Raw genomic sequence first — 24,458 nt, forward strand, 5'->3', positions numbered from 1 at the left:
TTACTTTCTTATTGATCAATATATACGTATATTGATATGTAAGCAATGGAATTTAATTAATTAGAGAAAATATAAACTTTGAGTTCATGATGATGAACACAAAGGTACAAAACGAAATACAAAAATATCATATGACAGGTCGAAGAGAAGCTAGAAACTTAAGGATGGATGAACAATTAGATGAACCCCAACACCTATACCAATCAAAAAGAGTGTAATTCAGCAAATAAAAAAGTGTGTGTGTATATATATTAAGTTTGCTGATTCCTTTCATCCCAATACATGCCATCTTTTTTCAAGGGCACAGAGGCAGATTCTTTTAAAGCAGAATTTTGAACTAGTTAAACATTAAATAAATAAATAAAGTACTTTTATTATTAATAAGTTACACATTCACCTAGTGGGTCTTCACGACTTCTCCCTCCATCTTGCTATTACAAGGGGAGAAAGTGATATTTGAACTAGAGCTCATTGGCTTAAGTTAGAAAATGACTGATTTAAGCCACCCTCCAAGAAAAGATTAATGATTAATAATCTGAAAATTGTTTCCAAATGCCTGACAGAAAAGTTGTATTTGATGGTTTATATTCAACCAGATGCATGAGAAACCAAAAGATCCAATACAACTGTAAGAAAATCTCTATGCCATATAGTGAGATGGTTAGATACATTTGACAGCATTTAAAAATTCTGTATACAAACTTGTGCATACAATAAACCACAGTAAGAGAAAAAACAAAAAGAAATTAATCTCCAAAGCTCAAATTCAAACAGATCCTCGCCACTTCCTTCCAAAGTACCCCAATATTTACTGGTACTCTTATTAGCATGCTTTGCCAGTGCCCTAGCTCCATGAGTCAAGGTATAACCATCAACCACTAGCCAATGAGAAAATTTACAATCAAGCCATATATAATTTTCATAAACTAGTCTGTCAAGCCTCTCAGAATAAAGATGAGCAAGAAATACAACTACGAGGTTGCGAAAATATTAGTTTTCTCAACTATTTGACCAACAAAGCATGTGTATAGTTTTCACTAAGTTATAACTAAATCCATCCAGGGTAGTCTTTAAGGAATGATGTACAGGAGATGAATCTTACTTATTATGTACTTCTATTAAAGCTCCACGTTCCTACTGCTGTAATTGCTTACAAATTGTCAAATTGGCATAAGAATTTGTTCTTGAATCATTGGTAGTTTTATGTAATGTACATGAAGTATCAAAGGAGAAGATAGAATGCATCTGCAGTATAATTGTCTACAGATTCTGCAATTAGATAAGCTGTTTCGGATTGAGATCAGATGTAATACCCTAGGTATTGCATCTGATGCAATTGCTATGGATGTAAATTAAAAAAAGTAAAAAAGTTAAAAAAAAAATTTGTGAGAGGGAGGGGGGTGAATTGCATGGTGCAATTGCAACAAGCAATTGCACCGGATCTCAATCCAGCTGTTTCAAGTGCTGTTTCGTACTTTCAAGTGCTGTTAGATAATTGTACTTTCAGTATAATTGTACTTTCAAGTTCTGCAGTGTAATTGTACTTTCATCTGCAATTAGATAAGCTGTTTCAAGTGCTGCAATTGCCTAAGAAGCTCTCCCTTAGAAGCTATTAGGTTTCAGGAGTTAATTGCTGGTTACTGTACTTTCAAAAATCTTTCATAAAAATTCAATTTACATACACGATAAAAAGAAGAAAAGGTGGGGGGGGGGGGAGAGCGAGAGAGAAATTTCAGGGTCATGGGTCCCACCCATTCTTGTTTAAGAACTAAATCACCAATGCTTATAATTTTCAATTTAACCCATTTTGTTATGAATTTTCAAAATGAAACTTATTAAATGATTGGTCACAACTTAGGTGCCTGAGTGTGCGGTGCAGACAAGGCAGGGCTTCTTATTTTCCCTTACAGATAAGATTGATCCTCTTTTATAGCTTAACTGCATAGCTGCTGAAAGGTGGCTTCCTCATTAAAAAAAATAAAAAATAAAAATAAAATAAAAGAGCTTTTCTTCATTTGACTTGATGATTTAGATGTCAAAAATTTAAGCTAAGCAGTTCCAAAATGTATAACAGAGAAAGCGGTTCCTAACAAGGCATAAATTAAGTCTTCTGCTTGCAGTGCAAAAGACAGGCAATTAATTAAAAGTCACCATCTTACGTTGGGCTTACATAGAAGGGTAAATGATGATAGCAAAATTCATCTTGGTGGGGAAAGTGCATTTGGAATAGTCCCTGTGGTGTGTGTCAGACCAAGAAGGCCTTGAACACCCCCATAACTCAATACCTGGACAAACCATACAAGTCAGGTTCACATTAAATTGCAAACTTTAAGTGACATAAGGCATGCAGCAGTCATTCAGAAAACTAGTTCCTACATCAGGTCACTGGAGCACTAAGTGCAGATGCACTCAAGAAAAAGAGGCATAATATGCACATACAAACGTATGTATTTAACTGTGCACACAGGTGAACAGGTACTTGGGAGTAATAATCTTATTATTGATTACAAGAGGTGAATGGCATGCAAGAAGCAACCAAGAGTGCCGTATTAGAAACACTAGATCATGCATCCTTAGGACATATACATATAAAGAAGGAAATAAAAAAAAGGAAAAATCTAGTGAAACCATCTTAACCAAGAAAATGGTTGCCATATACATATCACTGAATTTAATACGCATAACATAATTGTCTTATTAGTGAAAATTTTATTCCATTAACAAAAAAGAAGCCAAATGATAGTAGGGTGACCCCAATGTTAGAAAAGTTGGGCAGCTTCTCTAGGGAAGATTTGATCTGCTGACATTCTCCAGAAGAGAGGTATTATTGTATTGGATTGGTGCTGTAAGTGTAGGAGGTGTCAAAAGTCTGTGGACCACCTTCTCCTTCATTGTCCAATAGTTTAAAAGCTATGGAAAATGGTGTTTTGTTTATTTGGGCTCCAATGGGTGACGTCAAAAAGGGTTATCGATTTTTTTGCAGCCTGACAGGGCTCTTTTGGAAGGCATAGAAATATTGCCTTTTGGAAGGCTGTGCCACATTTCATTGGGTGGAGCTTTTGGCAAGAATGGAATGCTAGAAGTTTTGAGGGTTGTGAATGGTCTATCCTTGATTTCTTCCTTCATACCTTGTTAGACTGAAGTGTTGCTTTTCATCCTTCTCCTTGTTTTATCTTTTAGATTTGGTTGAGCATTGTAATTTGAGAGCTGTTTGTAATTCTCCTTGAATACACCCGCGGTGTACTTAGTTTTGTTTTATTAATAAATTTTTTCATTACTCATCAAAAAAGAAATGTTAGAAAAGTTTTTATGACTAGAAGCCACCTGCATGGTCAAAAACCTTCACTGGGTTATTCAAAAAATCCAATTCATGGTCACATTTTATGTGAGAATTCATGGCAAGCAAAAAGATGTATATTACCATCTTAATTAAAGATTTCAACACAATTGCTGAAACTTGATTGCACTTATTTAAGAATTGTGTATTTGCAAGGGCATTACAGTTTGGAATCCTGTGGAATTGTAGGAGTGGTGGATTGGGAACAGAAACAATTGGAGAATTTGTTAAGTTGTTAAGTTGTTGATAGCACTCCAGGGAGATGATGGTGGGATGAAGTGTGTAAGAAGGAATGGTTTGTGATGGCTGCTATAACTCTTGGGTATTTCTGGAAAACAAGGAATGACTTGGTTTAGTAAGAAAGTTGCAGATCCTATAGACATTGTTAAATGAGAGATATCTAGGATTAACAGATGTAGTACGCAGGAGTCTTTAAGTAAAACTCTGAGTGGATTCCACCTCAGAAACACTGGCTGAAATTGAATGTTAATGCTGTGTTGGGATCTTGTAAAGCCTTTGCTGCAGCTTTGCTGAGGAATGAAGAGGGTAGTTTGCTGCAGCATGGTCCTTTAAAGTGAGCTAAGTTCAAAACGCTTTCTGAGGCATTGTCAATCAGGAATGCAATTCATATTAATAAAAGAACAGAAGCTGATAGAGTAATAATTGAAAGCGATGCCCAAGTGGTAGTGCAAGATACTAACAAGCAATCCTCAGCAGTAGCCTGTGAGATCAGTTTGGTAATTCAAGACATAAGGGGTTTGGTTTCAGCATTAGGGGGGGAGAATTGTACTGTTTGATTGGGTGGCAGGGGAATGTAATTCTATAGCTCATGGGTTCAGTTACTGGGCATTGGAAAATAACTTTCATGGGTTATACCCCGTTTTGTTTGCCTGGGATTTAGAAGTCTATTCTTTGTTGTTTCTGAATGACAATTACATTCTAGTGACAGTTCCAGTTTGTCCATTGGAATGGTTTATTTTGGTACCAGTACCATTTCAAGGTTACCACTAATTTTATAATAAATAGAGAGAAACATATATTTCTTACCAGAACAAGATATATATCTGGTTGGATTCTGGTTTGGTCATCAAGCCTGTTAGGACTTTTCCATGATTTTGTTTAGGACTTGATATGGTTCTATGTATTTAGTTGGGCTTCTTCATTTAATAGATTAAGGTTTAGGGTTACTTATTAAAAAAAAGCTTCAAGTTTAGAATTGGATGTTCCAAGATGAAGGTTACAAAATTCATGCTACATGCTTCCAAATAAAGCAGGACAATAGCAATATTTCAATAATTGGTTCTGATTACCATCAGATTCAAGTCATATGTTTACATTCCATGATCCATTTTAACTTATTCTTTACACAGACAACAAAAGAATTTTATAATTACAGAAATTACTAATTTTATCTGTGATTTCTCCACTGCAACACCATTAGCATGTAGCATGACATACGCTCTTCATGTCCTGAGAAAGTGTCTTGGTTCTAAAGAAACGATTATTAATGAAAAGTAAAAAGTTCAAGTCTTCATAAAATGCCATTCACCCTATATTAGAGATTAGATAACTTTTTATGAGAAACTTGTTTGCTTCTTTAGAAAAGGTGAGAATAGTTAGAGAAAATGTTGAAGTATTTCCACCTTGAAAAGTGGATACTTATATTGGGTCCTTCCAATAAAGAAATTAAGACATATTTTAGAACGGCAGAGTATATGTTTACCCTAAAAACTATGAGATTTACATTCTATCCTGTTATTCATTATATCCCTTATCTCTGGCTAACATATCCAATGCTCCAACAGCATGATGAAAGCTAAGTCACAATCAGATCTAAGAAATTAGGAGAAAGTTCACTGTTAAAAGATTTGAAGTCATTCTATTCATGCAATTGGATATGCAAATCATAACAGAGCAGCAACTAAGCACTTACAGAGATTAGGGTCGCCAGAGAAGTGTAAGGCTGAACATCCACTTTCGAAACATGGATTGCAAGAACGCCATTTGTCTTTTCTTTCTCTTCTGTGTAGAACTTCCTGTAGATTTGTACACCTGAAAAAGTGCATGCCTATTACTCATGGACTACTACAGGTACAAATCACTTTAAAGTCAGAAATCAAATTCATAAATAATTTTATTAGGTGAACCTCTTAATTGAGTACATCAAAGCAACCACAAAGCAGAAAAAATGCTTAACACAAAGCAGAAAACAAATAATTTTAAGTTTTTATGACATTACTATCTAAATCCCTAAAACCTAGTAGTCCTTTCACATGGTTAAAAAGATTTACTACACCCCTTCCCTTGGTATTATAACAGATTATTCCAGAGGTCAAGGAGAAGGAAAAGTCGAATGAATGCAGCCCCTATTTCTCATTTTCAGCTTTAAGAGCTTATTTTCTCATGAGTTGATTTATCACCATACAGGAAGTGAAACTCAATAAAAATAGCAGCTGTTACCTTCTTCAATGGTTTCAACTCCAGGAAGAACCTTTGCAAGACTCTCTGCCCCCAACATTTCAGAGAACGAAGCATACCGGTGGACATCCTGCAAATTTATGAAGTTACAAAGAGTAGAGCCAAGTGGAAATAAGGAAGTACAAATTGATTGAAAAAACAGGATTGACACCTGAACTTCAAGGACCACACGTTTGTTGAAAAGAATCAAAGTTCCTGAACCAATTCTGTGACCATAAAAGGTAAAAAGTAATGCAAATCAATCAACAAAGAAATAGTGAAGTAAAATTACCAAACATATAGAAAACCCAATAAAATAATAATCATTTAACTTTGGAAAAATTGCAGGAATGGAAGCACAAAATTGAAATAGAAAAGATTGTCAGAATCCTAGAAGAATTTAATATATTTATAATTCGAACTTTTTTTTTGGATCATCAAACTATATGATAAACCAGCTTATTTTCTTAAAATCACTTTTTGTCTCACCTTTAAGTAAATAAGCTGGCCAAACGCATACTTACATTAATGGGTATATTCTGGTTGTGTTTGGCATTGGCTTGAAAAGCTAATTTTTTTTTACTATTTAGCTTATTTTTGCTACTATCCATGGGTCCCATTGCACTTTTTAGTACTATTCATAGTCTTACTGTACTATTTCAGCTACTTTTTAACTTTATCTACAATACTTTCAGTAAAAAGTTTTCAGTTTCAGCTAATTAAGTTGTTCCCAAACAGACTCTGTCTACTTTTGGGGTGAGAAACTAGTTCAAGTAACCTTGTCCTATGCATGTATATGTTACATATTACATTTTAAGCAAATTTTGATCAAATCTGATTAAGTTGAAATGGAAACAGGATCCTCTCCATCTCAAATGAATCAATGTCATGGTTTAGATTTTAAATATTACAAATCTAAAGATGTCTCTAGTGCCATTTTGTATACCTTAAATAAAATATGAACAGTGAAATGGACTATCTCCATTCCACTCAAAATTGAGAGGAACCTTGTCCATTCAATTGATAGCGTTCTTAGGGAAAATTGTTAGGTTGAGGAGTATAGCATGGCTCCAATTATAAGTTTTCTGACATTCTAACCTTTTGATTAATTTAGAATCAGTGACAAAACCAACAAAACAAAAATTACACCTCCTACATACATAACATAGCATTTTGTTGCTAGCATCTGCTATCCATGCTAGGCACAAAAACCCATTCATACTTGTTTTCATTAAAAAGTATGAAAATAAGGAATTATATGTCAAAAAAAAAAAGAGAAAGTAAATAAAAAAATCATTTACCAACTGATTCCTACTGATTTATGCATAAAAATTGAATTTTTCATACCTATTGTAGTCACCAACGGCACACCTTCCTTCAATTGTTTTCTTGCCATCTATAGACAATGTCAAATTGCCAGAGAGGATTCACTTCAAACAGGATTGGCAATAGCAAATCAAGAGATTTAGAATAAAAAGTGATGAGATTCATAGTTTCCTCTTACTTTTTTATCGGTAAAAATAGATACACACGCATCTGGTAGGTCTTGAACCCACAGCCTAACCCTCCACCCTACTCTTACAAGAGAAGGAGGTACCTTTTGAGCTAGAGCTCAATGGCAATGATGAGATTCATAGTTATAACAAAGAATTACTTAAAATCTCTAGTTATGACAAAGAAATCTGATCCAGTTATGTTCAGACAATAAACATGGAGATTCATAGCAGAAACACATCGATACCTTTTAGCTGCGAAAAGAAAGGCTCCTGAACATGAAGTTCATGGACAACAGACTTCAAAATCTGATGAAAGAAAACATCTGTTAGATTCATATTACACAAGGACAATTTGGCATTGAATGACACCCTCAGTTAAAGCTTAAAACTCACATTCACAATTTCGGATCCCTTTTCCAAAACCAGCTTTTGCCATTCATTTTCTTCCTGCTTCAAGGAGCTTCCTTCTGGGATAAACTTCAAACTGCTCTGTGTCCTACAAAAGGTTTTAGAATTGATTGATTCTAATAAAGCTGCTGCTAGATGCTTGTATAAGGGATATGGAGGATCTCCTTCAACAGATTCTGCATAAGGAGCAGGAACCATGAAGAGTTAACATCCTCTTTGAATGTAATAAAGCCAACATCTAAAACTCCAGCGCAAATTGCACTCTTTCCCTTAATTATGGTGCAATTTGCAATATCCTCTAAACTTTAAAAGTCAGTGGAACTATGGTTCCACTATTTCTAAAAAAAATTATTAGTAATATAAATTTCATTGATATAAAAAACAGAGTCACCCAACTATATAGGAGTATACAACTGGGGACCATACAAATTAATCATGCAAAGTACATTAATCTATCAAATCAACAACAAACCATAAGGACTGACTGCAAAACTGACATCCAATCCAATGAATTTCTAAAGAAAAATGATTTTAGATAAGGCATAGTTTTCTCTGTCTTCAAAAACTCCAGTTGTTCCTCTCCCTCCACATCAAACAATTCGGGGCAGCCCACAAATGAACATTCCAATGACGCTGAAAACAACCAAGTCAACAAGCTAACAACTCAACAACAGTCTTTGGCATCACCCAACAAACTCCAAATAGACCCAACACCATAAACCACAATTCCAAAACAAACAGGGCAGTGAAGTAAAAGATGGTCTACTAATTCCCCATTGCATTTACATGTATAACACCAGTCCAAAAGTCACCTAGTCTTTCTCTGTAAATTGTCAATTGTCAAAATTTTCCCCAATGCTGCAGTCCAAACAAAAAAAAAAGAAACTCTAGAAGGAATCTCTGATTTCCATATACTTCCACAAACTCACCCCATAAGAACCAGACACTAAGTTAGAACACTAAGTTAAATTTTTTATTATTACATGTTTGGGTTTACAATTTTCCCAAATTTCTAATAAGCTAGAAAAAAAACCAATCAGGAACTAAGTACATTAAAGAAAGAAAAAAAAAATTGTCGAATTCATCAAATGTTACCGGTAGTGGTGGTGTTGGGATCGAGTTTGAGTAGGTCGGAGCAGAAGGAGTTGGAGAGTCCTAGATCGAATTCAAGGGTTCCGTTTATGTGAGACTCCAGAGTGTACTTCACCATTTCTTCCATACACTCCCTCAGGTTAACCGGAGACATTTCCGTGCGGAAAAATATCGGTTATTTCGGAGTAGGACGGTGAGGCCGAAATATTTTTGCCCATATCCGAGATTTTCCATCCATACTTCCCATAAAAAAACAACCGACCTTTCAATTTTTAATTTTTTTTTTTCATTGTCTGCTTGGGTACCGCAACTGCGGTAGCTCAGTTTTTTTTTCATGGTCTGTTTTGGCATTATTTTTATAGAAAATATAAAAATTTATTAAAATAATTATTTTTTTCTTTTCTCATAATTTTTTTTTAAAAAATAATTCCTAAACTAATATTTTTAGGATATCTGTTAACATTTTTTATTAAAAAAAATATAATTTTGAATAATTATAATATTAAATGTGTGGCAAAAAAATAATAGATAAAACTTTGTTATTTCATGAAGAAAAAAAAAAAAAAAATATATATATATATATATATATATAAAACTTAGATCATTTATTAAAAAAATGAAAACAATAAAAACTTTGTCTTTTTCCAAATGTCGTTTTGTCCTATCTAATCTTCACTAAAACGAGAAACTTATGTTGGGTCATTACCTAAGGCTCCTAAGTGGAAGGGAGGCCCCAAAATTTGAGTTTGAAATGGTAATGTATTTGATTGTATGGGTTTTCATATAATTTTTAAAAAATTTAGGGGTCAAAGTGTAATTTCGACAGTCTCAAGGGTCAAAGTGTAATTTTAGGGAAGATCTAGTGTCAAATGTGATTTTTGGAAAGTATTGTAGTTAAATTTGTAATTTTGGAGAAGTTTTGTGGTCAAAATATAATTTTGGAAAAGTTACAAGGTCAAAATATGGTTTTGACATTGTTTGTAGGGTTTGATTGTAATTTTTGAAATTTAGGTGGCTGGTGGGCCTTGTAAGTCGGGCTGGGTGCATATTAGGCTTAATTTTTAATGGGGTGGGTTTGGTTCCTTGTTAGGTTACAACCTGATGGGTTATGGCTTAGCTTTATTAAATGGAATTGAGCTTGGTGGGTTTGGTTCATTTTTCGGATTGGGCCTTTTGTCTACATGAATTGAGCTTAGTGAATTTGATGTATGATTGGGTCTATTTTCGTATTGGCTTAGTGTTTTAATAAATCATTTTATATAAATTTTTTTAAAATTTATATGGGTAACAATTGGTTTGGGATATGACATTATTACTCAAGTTGAGTTGCTTTGGGAACAAATAAAACATAATCCAAGAAAATGCAAAAGAAAATTTAATCATAGGCAATAAAGAATACAAAATAATTATTGTCTGTTTAAATTAGTGGAATTGAGAAGAAGATAAAAAAATTTCAATTCACTAAAGCAATAAGTTTATATTTTAAATTTATTAATCTTAAAAGTTTACATTTGCTCTCTTTTTGATGACATCATGACATAGAGTATAACTCCAACTAATTTGCCAAATATTATAACACTTAATAAGTATTACATTTCTTATAAAATATTTTAAAATGAACTTATACCATATCCGTATATCATGGGGACATCGGGTAATATTTATTAATAATGCATGCATTTTTTCATGATCAAAATCATATGAACAAAGCCACTCCTTATTTTCTTAACAAACAAGAGACTCGACGAAGAACATAGATGTCAATAGTATGAACCCGAAGGAAACAACAATAGATCCAATCCCTCCCAAATTTTCTGAAATTTGTGGCTTCTTATGGATTAGCAGGATAGAAATTATGCAACAAAGGTATCCCACTAAGTTAGTGACCAAAATAGCAACTAGGAAGATCCTATTCGGGGAATGTTGGCCACAGGAGCGAAAGCCAATGCTAGCAGCAGTTGATTGAACTGTGACCATGATGGACATCTTTGCTAGTTTGGATATGGTTGATCTCCAGTTCTTGTCTACATCTCCACCTCCATCTTCCATGTTACCTCAGCCTCCTCTTCCATCTCCCCCTCCCCCTCGCCCTTCACCTCCACTTCTGCCTCTACTGCCACCTCTATCTTCAGCTCGGTGTTCACCGTGGCCTTCACCACAGCCTCCACCTTCTCCTCCACTTTCACTTTCTCCATCACTTTTGTCTACTCTTAACCCTACACCTCCAAAATTGCCTTCAACAGTACTATTGTCAGGTACGTACAACAACTCTCTCACTAGGGATCTCTTTAGAACACAACAATATTTCATTTTCATTGAAGCTCACTCGAAATGAACTAATGAAGGACCATGGATCATGAGTTGATATGAGCTTCAACATGCTTACCAGTCTCCCTATGTACTCCAAGTCTCCAACAGAGCCCATGCATCACGTCCCTGTAATAGAATGTTATCCAAAACTTGTTATTTTCCTTGTATTAAATAATTTTATCACCAGGTTATTGGGTTGTCTGGCTCAAGTGTAAAAAATACATCAGATATAACTTGAATTCATCTCATATATAAGTTAAAACTTATGTACAATTATTTAGTCATTGTACTTTAAGTTTTCTAATTAAATTCAACCATTTGGTTGCATTAATATATATATATATATATATATATATATATATAATTTATTTTTAGAATCAACCTTAAAAGTTTTATTTAAAATGCACTAAATTGTCAATGTATATTATATTGTTGAATTAAAATATTCCTTAGAAAAATATCAAAATTTTGTTATATTGACCAATCTCGATACTAATTCATGAGGTCATTGGCAGATTAAGGCCTATGCCTAAGGCCCCAATTAATAAAAAGTTCTAACCCCTTTACAAAAGACCCCATCCCATGATAAAATTAAAAGACACAAAATTGTAAAATGGTGTCAAGGCTACCACAAATTTTATTACATAGAATTTACAAACTAATGTTTTGTCAATAAAGAAAAAAAAAATTGAAACATTCTTTTGTTGCGTATTTGAAACCTATCCTTTTGAAACCCATAAATTGCTTGGCAAAGAAAAATGTTTTAAGACTTTAATTTTTGGAAACCAACATTTTTCATGTTAGATTGATAACACTAACTACCTAATCTCTCACATGACGATGCACCAAACAATTTGTATTTTTTAACACAAAAATCAAAATTTATAACAGTGTCTCATATTACAATACGGAATTTTTTGTAAATGATACGATATGTATTGCGTATTGTGAGAAACTAATAACTATAGTTCCAAACACAATCTTTAATCGTGTCGAGTAATATTGCATGGGTTTATATGCACTCTCCAAAGAGGGGTTCTTCAATCATCCTGCACTCAATTACTACCCATATATATATATATATATATATAAAAGGTAATGTTAATTACACATGGGTGTGTGCGCAACATGTTAGTTGAAATTGTGGTTGCAAAATAAAATTTCACAATTTAACTATTTCAAATTATAACTGAAATTGAGTTTTTAAAACACGATCTTGCCTCTTGTGTGTACAGTTGTGTGCAATTCCATTTGTGCAACAACAATTTTCCATAAACAAAACATGTGAGTAGACTTTTTTCAATAAACATAAGACTTTTAAAAAAGAAAGAAAGAAAAGAAAAATAGATGGTACAAAGCTTGTAGACATTCATTTGCATATGTAATGGAAAAAGGGGAAACTACATTAAATCCATGGAGAGTGCATATATATAGATAGTGATTGAGTGCAGGGTGATTGAAGAACCCCTCCAAAAGTACTCTAGAAGTACCCTCAATGTGTCATATTTTAATTATACTGTACTCCAAAAGTAGCTTCGATGTGTTATATTCTCTCATCGTCTCTCTCTTTAAAAAACAAAATCTCTCATAAAAAGGTCTTTGTTGTACTCTTTGAGGACACCAATGCCACTCTCTCTATCTCTCTGCACACCCTCTCATTATTCATCTATATCTCTCTCTCTTGAAAAAGAAAGTATACCTTGTTTCGGGTGTATGCTTCCTCCCTTCACAGTTAGAAACATATATCCGAAACAAGGTGTATACTTTTGTAACAGTATAAATAGGGTAATATAAAATCTGTGTGTGTATTAATTATATGTGCAAAAAATAAGATGCAAATGAAAAAAAAAAAAAAGGGGGCGAGAGATGAGTTATATTCGCAAAGCAGTCATGAAGATGAAGAAGGAGCAAAGATGCCCCCCCGGCCATGCGTGCTTCACTTGACACTACAGAGTCCCCAGCCGATGTAGTGGTTGAAAGGGATTTAGTCCACGATGCTGTATACAATCTAGAGGACAACTGAACGGAAACCCTTCCCACAATAAGTGACAATATCAGCAGGCAGAATCTAATGGTAGAGAGAAACAGAAAATTGGTGATAAGAAGGAGGAGAAAATAAGGCTGAAAATTTGCCCTCAATTAAAAAGTGGAAGTTCTAAATGATAGAAAATAAGGCTGAAAATTACTAATATAAATATGTCTCTATAACATACAATACAATAAAGGAAAATTAGTATCGTTGCACACATATAAGCAGACATGTGTGCAATACAAGGAAGGAAAATTATTATTGCAGACGTGTAACACGTGTTACACACAACCCGTAAGCAAAGAGGTTGAAATTGTGTGTTCAAAACACAATATTATTGGCTGGGCAGAGTCTGTAACTATAATTGCTCAGCAAGAAAATGTAGGTTTTTCTTTTTTATGGAAAATTTGTCTCAAGCTCAACTATTAACGAACTCACTAACGTATGAACCATTTGACAGCTTGGTCTTATATAGTTAAATTGACTCATTAAGGTTGGCTTCTTCTCTGTTATTAGTGTATCACTTCACAAAACTTATCAAGAAAGTTTCCACATGGTATCTAAAACATCTCAACATCACACCGATGAAGGATGAACAAGGATGGGGCCAAGTTGGCTTGTCTTAAGAGTTAGACTTCAGGTTATTATTCTTGGTTTGAGAAAAATAAAACAAACCAATTTAGGTCGACACTTGAAGGAGGAGTGTTAGAATATTAATTAAATGATTAAATTCATTATTTCAAAATATAATTTTAAAATCTCACACATTGGGATCCACTTTTAAGGGTGAGTTTTAGTTCATGTAATTTTTATTCCATGTTTTGAGCTCCATTTATTAAAGATGAATTTAGGGTTACATGTGAAGGGAGGAAGATTGCTATAATATTGATTAAATTAAACATTTCAAAAAATTAAAAATCCCATATATTAGACCTCACCTATGGAAGAGTGAGAGAGTAGAGTACATTTTTTGTACTGGGGGAGATTAATTCATTTGGATGTACTTGCTTTTCTTATCTCTTCTACATTTGGTTTTTGTAACCGTTTATTTTTTATACACTTGATGCTTTATTGCTATATTTATGATATTGTGTAGTTTTTTTCCACATGTTTGTTCTTATTGATTATTATATTGTGCATGTGTTGATTCATTTGAGCAATGATATTATTACTTGTCAGTTTTCCAAAGATTCCTTAATGCGTCTTGTTTAATGTATTCCAACAAAGATAGGTTTCTAAGCCGTATCAAGAGACTCGAGCTCTATTGTTGCAAAGTTTTCCGGAGTTCAAGTTTTAGATTAGGCTAATTTTGATGTATTGCAAGTAGAATATATTATGGACATTCATGTACTATTGTGGTTTTGTCATGAATTGCCAAAGGGAGAGATTGTTAGGGTCAAATATTGTTGTGTTGGCAAATCCAAGTCATATATTTGAGTTATAGTTTTTAGTATCCAAAAATGTTGAAGACACAAGAAAACAACTCAAAAATCTGCTCAAAACAATGAAGATTAGAGGTCTCGACTCCTGCCGGATCTATCTTGAGATATGTGCACTATGGTTCCCAGAGGTATAAAAACAGAAGTTGCTGTGACATTGTGGTCCGAAATCAACACACAAATCCATACCATCTAGGCTATCTAGCTATTACAGTCTATGGATATAGTTTGCTAATTCCAACCATGTTCTTAAAGAATGTTGACATTGTGTAGGTTCTCACTCCTTTTTTTTACCAAGCTATTCATCTCGCGGTTGGTTTAAAGCGCTATTTGAAAAGAAAACTGCTAAACTAAAACTTTAGCATTATTTAAGCAGCATGTGTCACAATCTGGGAAAATGTGAATAGCATCTACGTTATAACCAAACACGTCTAGATCGATATAGTACACAATTGGTGTGAGACTTAACACATAATCAATCAGCATATACTATACAATCAAATTCATTACAATCCACACCATTTGAGGTATTACACCACACATTCGACTACTTCATATTATAGTTTCAATAATCATTAAACTGCAGCAGAATAAGTTGTTGAAATATTTTAGTGTTGGAACTAGTCTTCATTGTTGAAAACTCACTAAAAGTTTGATTGGAAAGGTAGTCCTTCACAAATGCAGGGATAGAGATGCACAATGTGTTTACTGTTTTGGTACTATTAAAATGCTGCATGCTGCAATTAGGAATTGAATCAAGTAAAATATATTGCTTGACATATTTCCTTACACTTCATTATGGGGTTGGTCCCCTGCTTTGGCCTTCTACTTTATCAAAAAAACAAAGAATTGTGTTCCAGTTTTCTGGTACAATAATTTTGTTGCACCCATCGCAATTTCTTCTTGATCTTTGCTTTCTTTATGTACATATATAATCTTGTATATGATAATCCTATCCTATTCTAGAGTTTTTGGAAGTCGCTTGCGCGTTTGTCTTCCAGTATTTTCCTTGAAACTAATTGCTAGTTCTAGACTACGCTAGAATTTGGGTTACAGTTAATTTCTTTAGCTGTTCCTGCATCCAGCATATTTGCTTTAGCTAAATTGGGTTTCACAGAACCATCTGAAAAATGATGATTCTTCTCATGATTAGCTTGTGCTATCCATATAAAAATTAAAAACACCATGATCATTGACAGAAAGACCATTGACACCCAAACCATTTGAACATCTCTCTTCAAAGGTTTGCAGTGGTTTAGCAGGATCTCAGAAAAGGCGTCCTTCACTGACTGACATTCTACCAGACTTTCCATACCTGGGTACGCATTTAGCAGATTTTGTACTGAACTTGAGTAAGACTCCACTGTCTTATAATCGGTATTGGATATAAATCCAAATTCACATGTCGCATTGTTGGCTTCAGAACAAGTAAGTAACTTCAATACCTTCAAAAACAAAATAGATAAAAATAATCAGAGATAATGGATTAGACAGATTTTGTCACTGATTTCAGTGATACTACAAGATCCCGGGATTCATAATGCAGATTATCGCTAAATAGTAGAGATAAATTGTCAATAAAGAAAGCACAAAGTTTTCTCAATTTCCACTGGCATACCTTTGGGATGTCACCTATTCGAATTGTGTCAGCTGGACAGTTGTCTGGCTGGTATTGGTACTTTGGTGGTGAAGAGAAAGGATTGCAGACATGAGCAAGATTTGGATAAGATGTTGCCTGTAGAACTGATATATTCAAGTTCACCTGGAGAGCAATTTACCAACAAAAGAAAATTATGAATTTTCAGTATTTTGTGTACATGATAAAGTTAATGAGGTTCAACTTGAAATTGGACTGGTAAATACGTAATATTTTGTTACATCAGTGTGCTTCCAATTTTGATTCTTTACTTATGGTTAGAGATCATTCATAAAAGGGCATATTTTGAAGAGGCTACAAAGTACAAAGTGGTTGAACCAATTAGAGCATTGGCCCCTTTCTTTCTTTTCCTTGACTTGATCCTTTATTTCTACTTTATGACTGTAAATAGTACATTTCTAAAAAGATACTATTTTAGGCTAATTCAACTCTTCCCTGATTTTGGCATTGTAATGATTTACACGCTATGTTAAACTAAATCATTTTAGGATTGTGCCTAGTATCTATTTTCTATATCAAATTATATTCCATTGGCTGGTATGTAATGTGTTTAGGAAATTTCATTGTAAGCAGCATATAGAAGGCAAGAAGGAATTATAGATAACCAATGCCACTTGAAGAAAATGACAAGAGCCTTGTGGCTAGGTGATATTGCACAGTCTCTTCATGGGAAGAACCTGGGTTCAAATGCTCTCATGTTGTGAGCAAAAAAAAGAACCAACTGACAAAGATGCAACTCATAGCTAATTAAATATGCAGGCAAGGTTAGTAAAGTAATTATATAATAAAACCCATAGTTTGAAACTGTATGGCAAATATTGATACAATTAAGACTTTTAAGATTTAATTTGACACCAAGATCAATTTTTTTGGCGCTTATTATGCAATTAATCATAGAAGAGGAGACATTTACTTAGCAACTTAAGACAATTTTCCATTAATTATGTGACCAAAGGAAACTAATAATTTTACCTCATTTACAAGGGTGTATATCCCTGCACTGACATCAAATAGGACTGATTTAGCTGAGAGCAATTCATCACAAGGAAGGATTGAGCTCAAGCTGTTGTTGTCGGGATTTTGTTGGAAGTTTTCAAGAGCTGTGCAAGTATCACCTGAGAACCTGAAATAGAATTGATTTTCTTTTCAATTATTATGTGCAAACTTCCTTTCCTATGTCAATTTCTTATTTTGGGAAATATTATAATATTTTGTAGAGATAGAAATATTATAATAATAGAGAACACATGAGAAATGGCAAAAAAAAAACTTACTTTTCCAAGAAGAAGTACATTCCAAAGAACAACCAGCATAGAACTGTAAGGAACCAGCATAGTATGATGAATCTGTAACAGAAGTTACATAATGAGTTTTAAAAAACTGTACAGTAGCAAATAAGCTAAAATCAAAAGCTGTTAGCAAACGGATACAAATGGGCTAAAATAACAGCTATGCTAGTGTGTCCATGTTAAAATGGTTCTATATACTCACAAGTGAAGGGCACGGCGAACCCTCAGAGTTCCAAAGACTGCAAACAAGAAGAATTTTGACTTCAGTGATTTTAGGTCATTGATGATGGACTGGAACTACTGAAAGTTTTATGTTGCTAAATTCAAGGCAAGTTCTAGGCAATAGATGTTTAGAATTTTCACTTTATTTAGTAGACAATTTTCTGCTCAAGTTAATTTGAGGTAGCTTACTTGGAGTTTTTGGATTCTTTTTTAACATTGAGCAGGTTTGAATTTAAGTCCCAAGCAAACCTTAGAACTTAATTAAAGTTGACCCTTTTAACTATTTAGCTCTATATTACTAATACTTGGAAACACACACACACACACACAGCCCCACACCTGATAAAGCTATGACCGCAACCAGGTTCAACGAAATAATGAATGTGGTTAGTATGTACCTGCAAGTATAAAAATGTCATTAGCATAAAAATTTCATTTTGATATCCAATGGAGAGAAAGAGAGAGTGAGAGAGAATTACACTATCCGTAGACCCTTGTCAATCAGACGCCTGTTCTTCTTAGCCTGTATTTGTATGTCTGCAGCTTCAACATCGAGTTTCTTGGATGTGGAGGTAAGGAAGCTAGAAGTTTCACTGTTTTCACTGGATGTTTCTAAGTTATTTGCAATGTTATTCATTGCCTCTGTTGTGTTGTGTATGGTTTCTGATGCCTCATTTGCGGTGTTAATGATAATGTTCACAACAGTTTTTGCTTGTGAGTGAAATTTTGCACTGCCCGCCAGAACTAACCCAGATGCAGCTCTGAAAATAATAGAAAGATATAACCACAGTTATACTTGTACCACGGCGGGATGTCTCTTATCACCTCGTTTCAATGTCTAATGTGTGGATGATTCACTTGACAACGCAAATTGTAAACTTGTTTTGCTGTCAATACATTTATTTGGTTTTGATCATCCATGAAATATGTTCATCAGATCATCTCCAACTAACTATGGCTCTCCTAACACCCTTACCAAGCACAAGTCCTTTTAACTTCATATCATGGAGATTGGAGACCAAATTTTGTAGTTAGTTTTGTTTAATTCAGTTAGAAATGCAAACAGTCTACATGTGACAATGAAGAATCTGAGAATGGAATTAAACATTTGTGTTTTACGATCAGGTTTTCTGAAATTTAGAAGATGGTAAGGTTTGAAACTTGAATTACACAAACTTGGAGATTAGTCAGGTGCTATAAGAGCCCTGGACACCCTTGTCAGCAAAAAAAAAAAAGTACCATAGATTTATGCAAATTTTGGTGTAGTGCTTTTAGCATTGTATTCTGTGTGGACTACAAAGTTGAATGACTTACATTGCCAGGATTGTCAAGGATATGACCACGAGAATATGCCAGAGGTAACACTGCCTATGACAAGGTGATCTTTTCCTCAGCTTTCCACTCTTTCTAGTTTTACTACAATATATATTTGCCAATAGAAAACCTCCATATACAAGTCCACACAAAAGCCACAACACCCCAATGCAATATCCATAACTTCCAGTAAATATAGTTGACTGCACAAAATAAACAGCAATTCTGAATACCAAGTTACATTAGAATTTAGGAGGAGGGGGAGAGAGAGAGAGAGAGAGAGAGAGAGATTTACACTCCAATAATGCTTGTTGGTAATGTTATATCCTCCTCTGTATTTCTTAAAATGGTCTAAAGGATCCACCCTCACAGTATCATCTGTCTGTCCAATGGGTTCTGAGACACCGTCTGTCTGAAGCAAATTTCTCCCTATGAAACCAGGTAAAAGGAACATTAGTTTTCTAGACAAAGAAAAATTAGTAGCTCAATTAAGTTAACTAGTATGGGCTCTGAATCCAGCTACCTAATTGACCTTGAAATGTTCTTCATATCATCATATGAATTTATGAGCCAACATTAAAATTTTTAACTTGCTTTCTACTTTTGCACTATGTATGCGTTTGGATACAGCTTATTTTGCTGAAAACTGAGAACTGAAAACAATAAAATAAAATAAAAAATTTACTGTTTATTACTGTTCAGCACTGTTCATTGGCCTAAAAATCACTGTTCATTGCCAATGAACAGTACATAACACGTTGGACTTAAAAAATAAAAGACCCAAAACGTCCAAAACGGGGACGCAGCCGCATTACCCAAACGGATCTTATATATGCAATTCTTATCCTTGTTGCTCCTAACATTCTAAAAATTAAAGACCTTTTATTTATACATATATATAAAGCAAGTCTTAACTATTAGGCATTGAATTAATAGGTGGATAGGAATGGCAATGGGTTAGGTTTATTTTCGACCCAACTCAACCCTAAATGTGAGGGTTTAAGATTATTTAGATGGATTTGGGCTTCAAATTTGTAAACATGCTAGAATTTGGAAAAGGTTTGGATTTTATAATTTAGGTACTAAACCCAACTCTGTATTTAAATTACTAAGATATTGCCATTAAAGTTTTCATAATAAAAGTAAGTGTGTCCTCCTTTATGCCTTAATATATTGTTTGACTTTTTTAATAACAAATATTGTTTGGTATAGTGTAATAGTATATGTTTTTGATGAAAAGTGTAATAGTATTTAATAGTGCCTAAATTTAGATGCATCGTTAATTTAACTTGGACCCAATTTAATAAATCTAGTCAAAATGCGGAAAGCTTTATAACTCAATAACATGGTCTATTTTTTTTATTAAGTTGAGTTTTAAAAAGTCCAGTGCTGACAACTTTTCCTATAACTTGTGGGGGAGAATAAAAATGATGTAAGTAATCTATGTAAAAGTGATTGTATACCACTTATAACCTGCATTTTTAATGAATTCTTAAAAAATTAATAAAAAATAATGTTATAAAAAATTTTATATTCCCAATGAAATTGGTACGGAGATTCATAGTTAAACAAATGGAACATTATGACAGATATAGTTTTGCAAATAAGATGGAATGGATTTTGGATGAAAATTCTAAGATTTAATTGGATGTGATATGTAAAATATTTAGAAGATTTGAGTTTGAAAAGAATTCTTTCGCCCCAAACAGAATGGGTTGCCATTCCCTAAATGTGGATGGGTTATGGGTCATACCTTTCACATGATTATTCTCCCGATGCCGTGGATAGGGAGTTATCCTTTTTCACCACAAAGGAAAAATAAAATAAAAAACACTTTTAGTCTTAGGCACCGAACATTTTTTTTTTATTTTTAATGAAAGAGTGCACTTACATTATTTAATGGGCTATAATCCATTGCAAATTTGCAATATAACACGTACTTAGCATCTTTTTTATTGTTTGAATTTTATATTCACGGCATCTAATTTATCATATTACAAGCACACGCAATATAATCATTTCTATTTAAAATCTATTTGGTAAAATGTTTTGGGAGATTAAATAAATGTTTTTAAAACTCAAAACTCTGTTTTGCAATCATAATTCCTCATAAATTTTTTACAAATACTCATTTTAAACTCAAAATATAGTTTTCTAACAGTTTATACAAACATACCCTTATTAACAATATTCTTTGTTATAATAATTTCCACATAATTTAATAATGTTTTCTAGCCAATAATTCTCTTATCATAGTTTGTAATAATAACTAAACTAAGAAAATTCAAATTAAATCTATAATTTGATTGATTATCTACAAAAGTTACTAAATTATTATGTAACAACAATTCTGGTACAACAGAGAATTTCTTTCTAAACAAAGCATAACCTTAAATTATTTCAAATAAAATTTTAAAATCATAAAAATATAAAACTCACCTGTTATGAATCCACTAGATAAGATTGTCTGTCCTGCAATTTCTGGGAAACTCAAGGCGAAAATTACCATCATGAAAATTAAGGAGAGGATGACTTTCATTCCATGTGTGGATCCCATAACTAACCTGTCAAATAAGTTTACAATAGTCAACAAATGCACCAAAGCTGACTCATTTTTTTTCCAACTAACCCGTTAATAACTAAACTGGTATGTGAACTAAAACTCATTGAACAAGCTCTTAATCAAACCTAAACATGAACCTAACCAGTTAGAGAGGGAGAGAGAATGATGCAGCTTTTCATTCTTAAGTTAGGGACAGTTCTGATGCTTATATAAGCAAACATAGTTGCAAACAAGGAAACTTTGACTACATACTACTCCAAAAAGTAGAATTTATGTTAAAACTAAACTGAGATAGATTAGTTTTTTTAATGGCACAGAACTATTCTAAAAGCAACCTCGTTTCTATAGAATGAGTTCTTTGCAAGTAAAGAACATCTTAAGCTAAGAGAATATATGAACATATGGATAAGAAACAGACTTATTTCTGAAGACTAATGTTTAAAGATAGACAAATGCTGGTTTTTCAAACATGAGCAAGAAAGAGTTCTTATACACAATGACGTATTTGGAGTATAGAAGAACCATACTATTCCATGAACTTACCTGAACTAATATAGATGAAAGGTTCTTCCACAAAGCTTCAATGGCGAGTTCTCTGCATTAACTTGGATAAAGGGTTCTCCCAAAGACTTCTCTCTGATGTCTGTAACTTGATCCTCTAAAAAGGCTTACATTCAAATGCAGTGAAAACCCATGTCAAAGCCTCTCAGATACATCCCAAAAGTCCCAACTTATAATATACTTTATCAAAACTTTAGCTGAGGCTTTTCTGTCAAGTGAACCATCCCATTTTCTGTTATAAGAGGAGCTTTATAAAGATATTCGTTGAGTGCAAATATTATATATCTAGAAGCCTAAGACTTCAACTTCTCTCTTTCTTCTGAGTTTTCAAAGCTTTTAAAGCAAAATTCAAGTCAAGCATCTCAACTGAAACACCTTCATCAGAACTCCACTATTCCTCTCATTATTCTTTTATTTTATTTCAAACACCAGAACCCATTTCAGACCTTCCACTTTGGTCTCTTCCATGCTTTAAGGACTAAACAAAACCGTGTCAAACACTCCCATTATAACATATAGAAATAGAGGAAAGGGAGGGAGATTTTTTTCAACCTACTCCACTTTCTCTAATATGCAACTACTCCAAAATTAAGGCTTTCTAAATATATATCAATGAATTCTAGTGGGGTGGTCTGAAATTTATCTGATTCCAACCAAACCTCTCTCTCTCTCTTTTTCAAAGTCAAAAACCTCCAATGTCTTTTAACGACAATTTGGTCATGGATGATGGATGCAGTCTCAGATTTCCCTCTCTCTTTTTTGGTTTTCTTAACTAGGTGTGACATCTTGTTTAGTAAGATTACAAAAGCAAAATTTCCCTTTACTTTTATTCAGCCAAAAAATAAATAAATAAATAAAGATTACAAAAGCAAAACCGAACAAAATCATCTTCCTCATTTGGAGGTTCTATCTTATAGTCCACCGAGCCACCACTTCAATATGTTACATGTGATTTAAAAAAAAAAAAAAGATTACAAATTGTTATTGGTAAAATATAAACTAAAGTACTCACATTGGGAAAACGATTTTTTTAAAAGCAAACTAGCTTCCCTTCACATTAGAAATAGATAAAGAGAAACAGGAAAAAATAAAATGACATAGACAGTTATTTTTTATTTTTTGCTATATTTGGTACCCAAAAAGCATATTCAAAGGATGGCAGTCAAGGAATTGGTAAGGTACTTTGTCTGGTAAGTTCGTAACTGTAGAGTTACATACTAAAGAGTTAATCCTCTTTCTTCTTACATAGTAATAATAATAATAATAATAAGCTTTATTTAATAAATTTATCTTGGAATCCCACTATAATTTCATGTGAAGATAGGGAACATTGTCTATGAAATGTTGAATAATTTTCCAGGACAAAAAAGGATAATGACATTGGCATTGGTGGTTGCACGCAAATTTTCTATCAAGAATTTTGGAGTTACAACTTGGGTAAGTTCGTGAAGAGACAAAATAAATAAATAAATAAATAATATGTATATCTATTATCTAGATTATGCCAATATGCCATCTACATAAAGGAACGAGTATCCAAAAGTTGAGAGAAAGTATATTTATTGGGAACTTTTATATCAATTTCACAAAATTAACGGAGATTATTATTGTCAAAAGTACAAAACTTTAATAAGTCAAACAATGCCATCTACGTATTTTAGAAGCTAACAGAATTTCTTGAAGAGACTTTTCTTTTTCTTTCGGCTTGAAGAAAGTAGCAAAAAGAGGCTTTTTTTATGGTGTATTTATACCATTTACACTTTTTTGCCGTATTTTGTGCATGTATAAAATGTTCTTAACTTTCAACTTTATGAGATTCAAAAGCATATAGCAATTTGGATTGTCTCTTTCCTAAGTTTGAAACAAAACAGTGGAGATTCTTTGGGCAATCATGTACATTAATGAATATGTAACAATCCAACCTTAGTTTCCACGAGAAATTATGAAGCTAATTTGGTATTTGTGCACATTTTTTTCCATTATTAATTGTCAAGTAGGTAGATGAACCCGAAAGCAAAATAAACCAATAAAAATGAACTTGGAGACCAACCTATGACACTCAAATTCTTAGGCTAATAAAGAGGGCCACTTAAACTTTTCGTATAAGATGGTCCCAAAACTCTATTTATGATAATGAGTAATGACACACATACTTTCTTGAAAGCAACTCAACTAATTCCGTGTGCAAGCATCTATCTTTAAAGTGATGCATGCATCGTCATTCTTTATCTTGCAATGTCCAATGTAATCTATGGTGCTTATTAAGTTTGTTAATTAATGGTAA

The 24,458-nt window shown here is 33.3% G+C and overlaps 2 protein-coding genes across 5 annotated transcripts; both read right to left on the reverse strand.

Moving 5' to 3' along the window:
* Positions 1 to 557: 557 nt before the first annotated feature.
* LOC115965763 lies at positions 558 to 9,076 on the reverse strand. Of its 4 annotated transcripts, none has more exons than XM_031085059.1 (9): positions 8,794 to 9,074; positions 7,684 to 7,874; positions 7,536 to 7,596; positions 7,142 to 7,190; positions 5,967 to 6,021; positions 5,798 to 5,885; positions 5,271 to 5,389; positions 2,171 to 2,285; positions 558 to 878 (listed from the first exon to the last, which is right to left on the reverse strand). In XM_031085059.1, the coding sequence occupies exons 1-8, from the start codon at positions 8,942 to 8,944 to the stop codon at positions 2,199 to 2,201; spliced, it is 801 nt and encodes a 266-aa protein (XP_030940919.1). In that variant the 5' UTR covers positions 8,945 to 9,074; the 3' UTR covers positions 558 to 878; positions 2,171 to 2,198. The 4 variants fall into 4 exon arrangements, with proteins under 4 accessions (XP_030940919.1, XP_030940916.1, XP_030940920.1 ...); XM_031085056.1 differs by having other exon boundaries at positions 2,160 to 2,285; positions 8,794 to 9,073; XM_031085060.1 differs by lacking the exon at positions 2,171 to 2,285 and having other exon boundaries at positions 8,794 to 9,076.
* Positions 9,077 to 15,318: 6,242 nt separating this feature from the next.
* Positions 15,319 to 21,756, reverse strand: LOC115964927. The gene is made up of 11 exons (XM_031084154.1): positions 21,739 to 21,756; positions 21,490 to 21,614; positions 19,346 to 19,479; positions 19,051 to 19,253; positions 18,216 to 18,497; positions 18,076 to 18,134; positions 17,717 to 17,753; positions 17,500 to 17,571; positions 17,198 to 17,348; positions 16,187 to 16,330; positions 15,319 to 16,013 (listed from the first exon to the last, which is right to left on the reverse strand). The coding sequence occupies exons 1-11, from the start codon at positions 21,744 to 21,746 to the stop codon at positions 15,597 to 15,599; spliced, it is 1,632 nt and encodes a 543-aa protein (XP_030940014.1). The 5' UTR covers positions 21,747 to 21,756; the 3' UTR covers positions 15,319 to 15,596.
* Positions 21,757 to 24,458: the final 2,702 nt, after the last annotated feature.

The sequence above is a fragment of the Quercus lobata genome, chromosome 10 (genome assembly GCF_001633185.2).
Source record: "Quercus lobata isolate SW786 chromosome 10, ValleyOak3.0 Primary Assembly, whole genome shotgun sequence".
NCBI lineage: Eukaryota > Viridiplantae > Streptophyta > Magnoliopsida > Fagales > Fagaceae > Quercus > Quercus lobata.

Bases quoted from the DNA above. Each gene is read 5' to 3' on its own strand.
- LOC115965763 (XM_031085059.1), bottom strand. From the start codon at position 8,944: ATGTCTCCGGTTAACCTGAGGGAGTGTATGGAAGAAATGGTGAAGTAC. The intron at 7,191-7,535 runs GTATCGATGTGT...CATTGTCTATAG, and splicing joins TTTCTTTTCGCAGCTAAAAG to ATGGCAAGAAAACAATTGAA. The intron at 2,286-5,270 runs GTAAGTGCTTAG...TGGTTTGTCCAG, and splicing joins CTCTGGCGACCCTAATCTCT to GTATTGAGTTATGGGGGTGT.
- LOC115964927 (XM_031084154.1), bottom strand. The intron at 18,498-19,050 runs GTAAGTCATTCA...TATTATTTTCAG, and splicing joins TCCTTGACAATCCTGGCAAT to AGCTGCATCTGGGTTAGTTC. The intron at 17,349-17,499 runs GTAAGTTTTTTT...ATTCTATTTCAG, and splicing joins ATGTACTTCTTCTTGGAAAA to GTTCTCAGGTGATACTTGCA.